General features: G+C 38.4%; 1 protein-coding gene across 1 annotated transcript; it reads left to right on the top strand.

The window, feature by feature from the left end:
• Window positions 1-1,320: 1,320 nt before the first annotated feature.
• On the top strand, window positions 1,321-5,235 carry LOC139557719 (homeobox protein Hox-C13a). Its single transcript, XM_071372841.1, has 2 exons — window positions 1,321-2,109; window positions 4,139-5,235. Exons 1-2 carry the CDS (start codon window positions 1,446-1,448, stop codon window positions 4,396-4,398), a joined length of 924 nt encoding a protein of 307 aa, XP_071228942.1. The 5' UTR covers window positions 1,321-1,445; the 3' UTR covers window positions 4,399-5,235.
• Window positions 5,236-12,406: the final 7,171 nt, after the last annotated feature.

Below are 12,406 nucleotides of genomic sequence, written 5' to 3'. Positions count from 1 at the left end.
GGGTATTATTAAAAATAGTGGAACTAACAAAACTCACTTGCGAGGTGAATTTTTCTGAAGTCTATCACTCTACCGATTGCAAAAGGCTGGAAAAACGTACGTTTTTCCAGCATAGCTATCAATATTTCTTCGAAGACGAAGGCATACGATAAGAACAAAATATAGACAGATCTAGCTTTAATTTAGTTAAACCTGACCCAAGATTTAGCTTTTACGCGTTACCTTTAGATTACCCAAAAGGTGCCAAATGTGATGCCCAATATTTTCTCTCACAAATATGATTATTATTGTTTTAAAAAGAAAGAATAAGTCATCTTTAGAGCTCAAATAAAGTGCATTTGGAATACGTGATTATATCTCACCAAGTACATTTTGAAATTATGCAATCCTGTAGCATAATTCAAAGCTCTGAATGTGTTTTTTTTTATTAGACCAAGAAGTTGAATTCATGCCAACACAGTTTCGAAATGCTGAAACTGCTTAGCCGTAGTTGACACAGTTTGCTGACAAACATACAGCCTTAATGATTTACCAATGGTCGGTCGTATCATTATTTGTATTGCTAAGAAATTTGCATTTGTGTCTGCATTGCCATACCAATATTAGTCGAAAAAAATATGATATTAAAACAAAATTTAGACATGGTAAATAGTGTGTTAACCACTCCTGTGACTATGCAAGTCTGAATATGCATTTTAATCGTCATGCAGCCAAAACATTTTTCCACTCTGACTCTAAAAGAGATTATTGTATGGAACATTGCATTTGTTAGTGAAATCAGCACACTGTCACGCATTGAAGCGAATTAAATATGATGCAAGATGTTTACTTTAGTATAAATATAAAAATGCCTAGACCTGCATATTCATTTATTATAATAACAATATTTTTCGTCACGCTCAGTAATTAAATGTTTCTTTACATTTAAGTAATTGAGCAGACGCTCTTGTCCAGAGCAATAATGGTTAATTGGCTTGCTCAAGGGCACATTCACATATTTGTCACTTTGTCCGCTCGGGGATTCGAACTAGAAACCTTTCAGTTAACGGTCCAACACTCTAACCGCTAGAGTACCTGCGGCTACTTCAGGTTAATGTTTTCCAGTGTCGGCCAAACTTTGCAGGTTGTTTTAATTTCCCCTTGTTCGTCTAAGGTTTCCAACCTCCCCTTTAAAGATGTTCGCGTATGTGACTTTAGCCAATGATAGGACCCTGTATTCCCCAGAAAGAAGCCATGAAATTTGAGCTGCTAGTTGTTTATAGGGCTTTTCTCCCCCCACTCACAAGCCTCAATCTCTTCGGGCTGGTTAGCATATCACGTGTCAGAACCATAACGAACTGGACACACGGGGTCATGGTTGCGCATGCGCTCGCGTAATATGTAGTTGGAAATGAGGTGTCCGTCTTGGAGTAGTCGACTTTTAAAAAGCATCCGCAACCCCTGATATGACAACTTCACTGGTTCTGCATCCACGCTGGGCGGACACCTTGATGTACGTTTATGAAAAAAGCCCGAATGAAAATAATCCGAATAAAAGCCAAACAATGGAGGGATTGAGCGGGAATTGCCCGGCGACCCATTGCAGGGACCTAATGTCGCACCCTGGGTTGGGGCGACATTCGGGCACTATAGCGACCCATCAGGGCTCTATGTACTCGGATATATCTTCCCCAGACACCGGCCGACAGTGTCCTGCTCCCCAAACCTCCTCCAGTCCATCTCTGAGTTATGGTTATCCGTTTGGAAACCCTTATTACGGTTGTAGGTTATCTCACTCGCACAACGTGAACTTGCAGCAGAAGCCCTGCTCGTACCACCCTGCAGAGAAATATGGCGACCCCACCAGCACCGCTTTGCCCACCGAAGAGCTGTCTAGCAGGGCGAAAGAGTTCGCCTTCTACCCCAGTTTTGCTAGCTCATACCAAGCGGTTCCTGGATATCTAGATATGTCAGTGGTTCCCGGGATCAGCCACCCCGAACCCAGGCACGACGCGTTGATTCCTATGGAGGGCTACCAGCACTGGGCTCTGTCGAATGGCTGGGATGGGCAGGTGTACTGTTCCAAGGAGCAAACACAGTCCACTCATCTTTGGAAATCTTCATTTCCAGGTATGAAATTAAACATGTTTAAAATGTCATACCCCCCCACCCTTGTTATTACCTATCATGAAACGCAATGGTTTCCTCATCATAACGTAGCCTTATAATTTACCATGTGGCACACCAAAGCCATAGCTAAGCCTTTATGTCAATTGTTATGTGTAGAGTTATATATAAACGACAATGTATAACATCCCTTTAATACATTCTTGAGGGACAGCGTAATATTTGTGCAAAATTTCACAGCGTAATGAAAATGACACTCAGGCATGGTAGGCTTTTTCATCCACTGGGTCCTCTAATACAGGGGGAGTGTTGGCGCGGTTGGTTGGTTATGAGGCTGATCGCTTCAATATGCCAAAATCAATGTCACGTCCTTCAATTCAACTCAACACCATGGTTTGTGCTTTAGTTGAAATCACAGCTGAAAAATCTATCGTCAGAGAAAATAGCTTACCCGGTGTGATTTTATGTATCTGGTGATAAACACCATAAACGCGCATTGTAAAAACAAAACAATTAGTTTCAGCGTTGTTATTTGCAAGTCACAACATGAATACAATAGTGCTTAAACCAGGTAGTCAGTCATGCAGCGGCATAACAACATACCTTTGCGCTTGTTTTATAAAAGCAAGCTAGGCTACTGTTTGGATTGTGCCAATAAATCTCTGCCGAATCTTTGTCAACAGCGCCCAATGTTTCGCGAGGGCGCGTTTTGCATGTGAGAATCAATGTTCCATTCGCCCATGACCAAAGCATCTAATATCTGACTCAAATAAGTATTTATAATTCAATGGCTTTTTGAAAGACAAGCTTTCCTTTTGTATTGGCTACATAGCCTAGTCTGATATTTGATAAAGAAAACACGGTCCATAAGCGTCCAGTATGCTGTTTACACGGTGTTTACTGGAGGTCTTAGTTAACCACAATGTTTTATCGTCTTGGTGAAATGTGTATTTGCATTTCGGACACGGAGGAGTTGTTGCCCTAGCTAGCTCTCCCCTCACGCCATTTTGCCTCCTTTTCCAGGAGATTCCTCAAAAACACACACGCGGACAACGAGCGCGCGCATGACGCACAACACACACGCACAAAACAAACACAAACAAACTCTCTCTCACACACACAAAACTAACACACACGTGATAGTGTGTTATAGACAACTCCTAACTCATAGCTATAGGTAGCTCAAGTCGCATCCCAATTCCCAACATAAATCAAACTTCAGCTGTTTGCGCGTTGTATGCAAAACGTTGTGCGCGTCAACGGGTTCTTGATAAATAAGTGCTCATCGGATCATCACAGTACAATACCAAACATCTTCAAAGATCCAGGGCATACCTGCATAATTACACAATGATATGTCCACTGTTGAAAAAGGTTTTGTTGATATATTGACATGTTTATATCAAAACCATACACATTGTGAGTATTATATGAACATCGTTAAGTATTTTGGGGTAACATTGTGTACATCAGCAAGGCTAAACATGTTTTTCTCATACAAATCTGAAAAAATACTATACTTACATCCTCTTTTCGATGTATACAAGGAGGTATAAACGATGTATCGACCCCCAAGGCCCATTTCTGTGTCGTTCATATCTTTATTACGGATCAAGATTCTTATATTTTGAAGAAATATAATATTTCACAAATTTGTCATGCGTACTGAGTGCCTGTAACTCAAAGAAAATCTGTTGTAATACCTCATACACATCGCGTTCCTAGATAAATAAATACAACAATGTGCTTGATATATGCTTGTATTTGAACATCAAGGAGGAAAGCTTATAGATAAAAACGTATACCAATAAAAAAGTAAATACCAATTGTGCGTCCAAAAATATCGTGCGTAATGTTTAAATTTCGCCCATAGATAATTTATTAGGCTGAATCTAATGTCTATGAAGTATTTTGACATAAAAGGCATCTCCTTAAAAAACATATTAATACATGAAATACATTTGAATTAATCAGATTAGTGAATAGTGGTGGGAAATGTGTTTGCGTAATACATATCTCCTTTTCTCTCCAGACGTAGTCCCTTTGCAGCCTGAGGTCAGTAACTACCGTCGTGGACGTAAGAAGCGGGTTCCCTACACCAAGCTCCAACTGAAAGAGCTGGAGAAAGAGTACGCAGGCAGCAAGTTCATCACCAAAGACAAGAGAAGACGCATCTCCGCCGGGACCAACCTCTCAGAGCGCCAAGTCACAATTTGGTTCCAGAACCGACGGGTGAAAGAGAAGAAATTTGTCAGTAAATCCAAGACTAGTAATCATATGCATACTACTTGATAGATTCCCGGCCCATTGTACACTGCAGCTGATATCCATCCCCACCACCTTCCAGTCCATGATTTACCTCTTAGCGACAACCAAGCCAGAAGAACACTTCGGCAGTGTATTTTAATTCAATTCCAATGGTCCACACACTCCACGCTACAAACCCTCTTTTTTAGAGTTAGAGAAAGAAATGCTCTAAAAACTGTGAAAATATTGAGAAATCAGTTCAACTTTGTTTTATATGAATGTACATATATAAATATATAATATTTAAAACGATATTTGTATTTCAAAAAGACACAAGGATTGCGTGTTTTTTTCTCTCAAACCAATCTCGCGAGGAATATTGATATTTCCAAGACTTTTCATCCAACAGACAGCCAGATGAAAACAAGATATTTTCATCATGTCATCAACAGAAAGTTAACTGAAATATGTACATAAACTTGTCAGGGAGAACGATAACTTCAATTAACTCGAAATTCTACACAAAAAAACAATGAGATGTATTTTCTTCAGCCAAGAACTCACAGACTGGGTTTTTGCGGGGGCGACGGATGATACAATGGTTCTTTAAAACTGCTCTCGTTCCGGATTTCAGAAGCTATATATGTTGTCTTCCTGTCTTTTCTGTCTTTCTTGTTAATAGGGTAAAAGCAAGGCTGCTATTGTTATACATGTACAGTGCAATGCCTTCGTTATTTAATGCATATTCTCTCGTATGACAGGGCTGTAAATTGGAATGTCTCAAACTCTTTACGTGTTCCTTTATCAGTGAAGGATAATGTCTGTCATGCAACTTGAATGATTGTAAGCAATTAAAGTCAGTGAATATTACACATAAATGCACATTCGTTTTCTTTTGTTCTCTGTGTATAGTGGGCTATATATAGTACACATATTTTGGCGCTGTTCAGGCGCCTTGGAAGCAGACCGTCTTGTAAGTGTATCTCCTGCAGTAGGCTATGTGCACTGTATTATGGTGTTTTAAACATACTGGGGACATGTTTCATAATGACATGATGATGATTAACATAATTTCAGTATTTTCACTCCGGTCAAACAAGGTTATTTGTTGAAATATCATGAATTAAATGTTGTGGTTCTTTCCTGTCGCCTGTAGTAAGTAATCATATCACTTAGTGGAATTTAGTTTGCAGTGCATTCTGTCTGACATCCTCGTGGCCAGTCCAACAAGCAGGACCGACATTGAACAGCCCTGGTATTGACGAACCGTTTGTATAGAAGAGGATAGAAGTGTATACGTGCTTTGGATAGACATGTATGATATTGACATGTACGCCTAGGAGATCCATAGGACAAAAATGATTCATATTCAACTGTGTATCCTTTGACGCGTTTACTGAGGATAGGTTGTATGGGTAGGCCCACCTAATACAGGCCTGTATAATAAGCCTATATTGCACTGTTGTTTAAGTAGAGAATTAACCTTTCCACAAAGTTTAATGTGGAGGCTTGCAATGTGAGATTACGACGTCTTCTTGAATCGTCTTCTTGGATCATTCTGATTCTTCCAATTACTTCCTTCTAACTCAGCTCAATATAATAGAAATGCCTGCTTACCAGATGTACCAGGACACAGCAACAGTATTCGCTAGCCTCGTGTTCGGTGTTGAGCAGCAAACGAATAAACGATCAGTGATAGGCTATATTTGGTTTTTCATGCGTAATAGGTCTACATTTAGATCAAAGCAATGTAGGCATACAATGTCTTAATGTCTTCTTACCTTCCTAAAGAAACACAATACCCTGAATAAATCAAATATTCCATAACACACACACACACACACAAAAACACGCACACATAATGTTGATATTTCGACAGCTAGGCTATATTCTTTAAATCCAAGTTAATGCTAAAGTAACGTATTTCAGTTTCACTGAATCCATAGACTTACAGCAGCTTAATGCATCCACATATGTTTTCCTTGCTCTAGAAATAACGAAGCATTCCATAACAGAGGAGACCTTCTCCATGATTTACCCGCAGTTACTCGTGACTCGTGATATTGACTTGCTTTTTCAGGTTGACTACAGGCCTCCGAAATACCTTTTCGTATACATGCGTAATATCGTGTGTCATATATATGTCATATGTTAGCTATAATTTCTCAAGGAATGTAAAGTAAGTATTTTGCGCCTAAAACTGGATATAAACTTGCGTTTAAATTCATTTAGCGATTTATGCTTAAAGTTGGTTCACACGCCCGAATTCCAAGCTATAGAATTCCGTCCAAAGTCCATAACCTATTAATTCTGTAAATGTATTGAAGCAGCTATAGTATCATCGTCTCCGCCATTGTTAGGCCTATTTTATAGAACCAATATACTGTAGATATTCTTAGATTTTGTTTATTGTTACCAGGCTTATTTCTGATATTAAAGGACACACCACACACACACAGAGAGATGGGACCACTCACCAAACATCAAGCAAATAACACTGTCTTTTTCTCAGTTTCTTGAAACATTACGCACCATTAACCACGGGACTACTTGTGGCCATATGCTTCATTGGTCAACCTGATAATGCTTATTTGAAACTGTAGTAAGCAAATGCAAAGCGTATAAAAAGCGGTGTTTGACGTCAGGAGCATCTCTTTACCCTTGACCGTGACTATGCAGCCAGTCACTTTGACCTTGACATCAGAGCAGCGCGTGAATACTAAACAGGGGGCTGGGCGAGCGTAGCAGGGAAGGCCCACGGTTTGTTTGCAGGCAAATAAGGTGTTTTTTCCCTGTCTAGACAGCTAGACTTAATGACATGCCATAAATACATAAAAAGGGGAAATGCCCTGATATCCTACTGACCTGACCATCTCTGACTGGTGACCAACTCTGAGTGGGCCTTATCGTTAACATTTGGGTATCTGTGTCATCGTTTGTGTTGATAAACAGAACATACCTTTCTCTCAAAGTGGGTTATTCTCTTCTCTCTCCTCTCTCTCTCTCTCTCTCTCTCTCTCTCTCTCTCTCTCTCTCTCTCTCTCAGCCCCGTGCTACTCAAAACCAACCAATGGTTTCATGCACTCATCATGAAGTGTGCGTGTGTGATATTGACCACAAAGGACAGGTAGAACGTTGACGTCTCCAAACACCGACGCCTATCTGACTGCAGCGAGCAGCCATGACGTGTCCTGGGCTCGAGACACTGCTCACCTCACGCGCAGCTTCTGTCTGACAATAAATGAAATATGCCGAAGTGGGACGTCGCCCACAGTAGACAGATTTAAGGTAATAGCCATTTTTCTTATTTTATTTATGCATATTTGGTCAAATGACAGCACATTTAGACAACTGATATTCCTTTTTGTGCTAGAAAGTTAAACTTTGCTTGGTTCAGCTGCTATAGGCATTGTTATTCATGTGCAATAACAATGCAATCTTTGAACAACTTTGGTAAAGTGACTCTTAGAATGTCAAAATAGACCGACCGGTTTGCATTGTTGTGTTAGGAAATGTAGTTTTATTTGACAAGATAGTTTTTTAACACATGAAGAATGAATTTGTTCTCTCTGGGAAATGTTTTGGCTATGTTCCATAATGTTTTGGGTAAGATAAATTATGAAAATAAATAAGATGTGATAGTGGGATCAGTTTGCAATTGTTAATCTCAAATTCAAAAAATATATAATTAGAACCTCAAGTAGATGTATGTGTTTTACTCTGCATCCATTCTTTGATTACTTGAGATATCGTCATGTACGGACAAGTAAATCATGGTGCTTTATTTAAGGATGTCAATATGCCGCATTTCTATTCAAGTATTAAAAACACGATTTTATTTAAAACAATATTTTGCAATGTAGGCAAACCAATTGACAAAAATCAACCCCAATCCCCACCCGCCCACCCACACCACCCAACACACGAACTATTTGTTGTAAACTTACTTCATACTTCTACAAATCTTGTATTTGCACTAAATACACTGAAAGTGAATGGACAATTTGAATCTTGACAAATCCAGAACAATTATTCAGACGTTTACTTTATATAATCCAGGATTTCATATTAGCCTAGTTAATTTTCATACATCACGCTCAATCTACAATATCTGAGAACGTTTAAGTTGAGAATTATGAAAATTGACTCATATCTATGATGTGACAAGCTTAGATGTTGCATGTTGAGTTAGACAATTTAGTGAAACAATTGCTAATTAAATCAGGCACTGAGGGTGTCGAAATTCTTTAATCATTCACGCAAAGGCTTAAATCGTTTGATTTAAATGTTTATTCACTCAATATTGTCAATCATTTTCGGCATTCTAACTGATAATTTCAGCAAAGAGTGTTTTGTCCAATCAAAAACACAAGACAACTTCACTCCAAATGGAATGGAATAATTTGTCCAGTGAAAATGGCATGTAGTCGAACACTTACTTCCTTTAGATTATAACAAGTAACCAAAAAGTACTTATTTGATACAAGTTTCAAAATGTAAATGAAAGCTTTGGCTATAGAGTGAATAGCTTGTGGTTGCTGCCAGGCCCCGGCACAACCAAATAGATGGCGCTGGCCCCAGCCAGCATGTTGCTGAGCAGTGTTCTGGAGGGCAAAAGCTGAATTGAGAAGGGGGCTGATAACCTCTGGTGGTGGCAAGGTGAAAATACCAGGGTGTAGAAATGACACTTGTATTTATTTTTGCATTCATTCAGTCAGTCACATGGACGGGTTGGTTGTTTAGGGTGGCTTAGATTGTTGACAACATATAAAATATATTTCGTCTCCAATGTTTATTGAAAACTTAAGTACATTTGCACAATGAGCACTTGTTGTCTCTCAAATACATCGTTACAGTTGTTGGTTATTAAGCTAGCGAATTTTAGCCATATTAGCATAGACATTTGTCAAAACACCTCAAAACAAGACGTGGTATCAAGAACAATATAAAACCAGCTGAAACGAGGCAACTACGATTCCCCACATGGTAGTTATTGTAATTGTTGCTAGCTATATGGCTATCCAGAATCACAACAACAAACAGACTTCTGCCCTGTTGAAGCGCACGCGTTGTTTTCGTGACATTGTCAGCTAACCCATCTATACAACGAACGATGCTGCATCTTGCAATTATCATTATTACTATTAGGCTATTACTTTTTAACATCAATAAGCCTATATAGGAGCCTAACACTAAATCCATATTCATATTATAACATAGTATTGTTATTATTGCTGCTGTTATATTTATACCATGTCTTGTTTTGAGGTGTTTTGACTAATGTCCATGCTAATATGGCTCAAATTCGCTAGCTAGTTAACCGACACTATAACAATGTATTTGAGAGACAACAAGTGCTCATTGTGCAAATGTGTTTATGTTTTCAATAAACATTGGAGACGAAATACAGTTTACATGTTGTCAACAATCTAAGCCAACCCTAAACAACCAACTCGTCATGTGACTGACTGCATTTGTTGATCTTATTATTGTTGTTAGTGAAGTTTTACTTTTGTTTTTGTTATCATTATACAGTACGCTATATTCATTTCTTAAATCACAACATAACGATTATGCTCCATAGCGTTTATACATTTCTTATATCCCAACATAACGACGTCCCATAGCGATTTTGATTTTTAGCGACTCTTTCCTCTTAGACACATGAGGAATATTTTCAAGATGATTCATATGAATGGTTTATGTTGTGTTGGTAATGCTATTTGCGTCATTTTTTTGCTGTAGCTACAGGCTCTTCCAACGCCAAATGATGTAGATGGTAGATTCGTTTGTAGCTATTTACTTACGCCTACTGATTGCTGTTCTAACGGATTAGGAATAAGATTGTTATGCATTATAGGGATATGCGTAAAATGCCTGAGTATATGTCAATTGATTGAAAATAGATAGATTGTGATTGATTTGTAACCACTAAATATATGAATCAATTATCTCAGCTGTTTTGAAAGAATTTGATAATTGCTTGGGAGAACCACACACACACGCACGCACACACACACACACACACACACACACACACACACACACACACACACACACACACACACACACACACACACACACACACACACACACACACACACACACACACACATCTATATACGTATATTAAGTGTCACTATGCACTGGCTTACACTGGCCGAATAGTTACAGAACTTTATAATTTATACAATTTTAATTCACAGGCAATTATATGATATTTCGCAATGATCTTCCAAAAACAAATGTTTTGAACAAATGTTTTGACGGTCAAGTTCAAAGGGTGTGTTAAAATATCGAATATTGTAACACGAGCCACTTCGTTATAGGTACGATATTAAATCCTAATTATTAATAATTTAAAGTTTAATATAACCATATTTTATAACAGAAGCCTATTTTAACATTTACCTTAAGCATTTTAAATCAATGTTTATGTCTAGTTCACTATTCTTTTTTCTAAATGGATATTTCGTCCTGTATTAAATTAGACAGAATTAAATAGGCTACACTTAAAATCTTGCAGTTCTCCCCGCGTTGTTCACAATCAGGGAGGTCTTATCCTTGAGGGGAACTTTAAAAAAGATCCAAGGCCATAACCGTGGCAACCTGTCTGCACAAAATCAAAGTGGAGTAAAAAAGTCCTTTGTTTCCGCTATTGCCCTGTCTGGACAGGCCGAGAGATTCCAAGACAGAAATTCCAATCCCGAGCCTCCAGACAGCGCACGAGACAGTGACCTTGAACTGACAACCAGTATTTCCCAACTGTCGTTTTGTAAAAGAATATAGACCTATCAAAAATACTTATTTTCTCAGAATATCTCAGAATATCAGTTGAGTGTTGCTCAATTCCCCGACGCTCTAATAGTATCGTCTGTAACAAATGTGAATCCAGAAATCGTTCAGTGTGAATGTGAACTGGGCTTGTTGGAGAGCTGGTCTGGATCGAAGGCGTGGTGGCATTGGGGGGTCTGGTCTGCTGTCTGCTGCAGCACAACGACGCTGTTGCCTCTATTCTCTTTGAGGTAAAGTGGAACCATTATATATAATGCAGATTCACTTTTAATATATGTATCGATATTTAAAGCTCTACTTTGAAAATGGTCATGGACTTATCATTACATGGTTACAGACATTTTCTCGTCTTGTAATTAAGGTTTTTGCATTGGCAACTTTTCCTAGAATGGATTACTATGTCGTAATTAGGAACATGAGAGGTTGTGAACTTAACCGATACCAAGTAATCTCCCATAGTGCTCAGACATACGGCTGTAGCTCATAACATATAATAACATTTATGTTGTTGTACTGCATTGCAATACTTACTAAGGGTCTGCAATGATTGGAGAAGAAATTCTGAAAGTGCACGAGGCCAGATTAAAACTCAAAGAATTCAAAGCAGCGTCTCCAATTTCAGGTTTATATTTTTCGTTCTATTTAGAGGCTGAGGCGCGCTGGTTCTCTGTGATATCTGTCACTGCTGACGATGGATCAAATAACGTGTGGGTTGCATCAAATAATGTCTGAGTTGAAAATTGTGCAGCGACCAATGTAGCCTATGAAACTAATTAGGCTAGTCTTCTCAGATAAGGCTTTGCACTTCTTGTCTATGCAGCAATATTCAAATTGCAAGTGCAAAATGCCACATACTTAACAGTTACATCTAAAATGTTATATAACTGCCACAATTACGTTGTCAATAGGCCTAAGTTATTTTATTTACCGATATTTTACATTTAATATTTTACATAGTTATGCTGTTATGACGTATAATATGAACATAACGTAATGTCAAATTGTTTTGGACAAAGAGTTATAAATCCACGTTATAGCAGACCATCAGTATTATTATACATCAAATAGGATGGTAAGGAGTTATATTCCTTTACCATACCCTCAACACACAGTTCTATATGTTGTAATATCCTTATGACGTAAAACCGCGCGTGATATTTCATTGATATTATGGTAACGCATGCTTCATGAAAATAATGTGAATGCTTAATATGTTTTAAGATCAATAAAGCGCAATTTTGCGCATGCACTTGAGTAG

Source organism: Salvelinus alpinus, chromosome 28 (assembly GCF_045679555.1).
Source record: "Salvelinus alpinus chromosome 28, SLU_Salpinus.1, whole genome shotgun sequence".
Classification (NCBI taxonomy): Eukaryota; Metazoa; Chordata; class Actinopteri; order Salmoniformes; family Salmonidae; genus Salvelinus; species Salvelinus alpinus.
Note: the sequence above shows the minus strand (reverse complement) of the source record. Positions and strands in the feature narration are given on the sequence as shown.

Excerpts from the sequence above, each read along its gene's own strand:
- LOC139557719 (XM_071372841.1), top strand. The coding sequence starts at position 1,446 with ATGACAACTTCACTGGTTCTGCATCCACGCTGGGCGGACACCTTGATG. Across the intron at positions 2,110-4,138 it reads TTGGAAATCTTCATTTCCAG|ACGTAGTCCCTTTGCAGCCT; the intron begins GTATGAAATTAA and ends TTTTCTCTCCAG.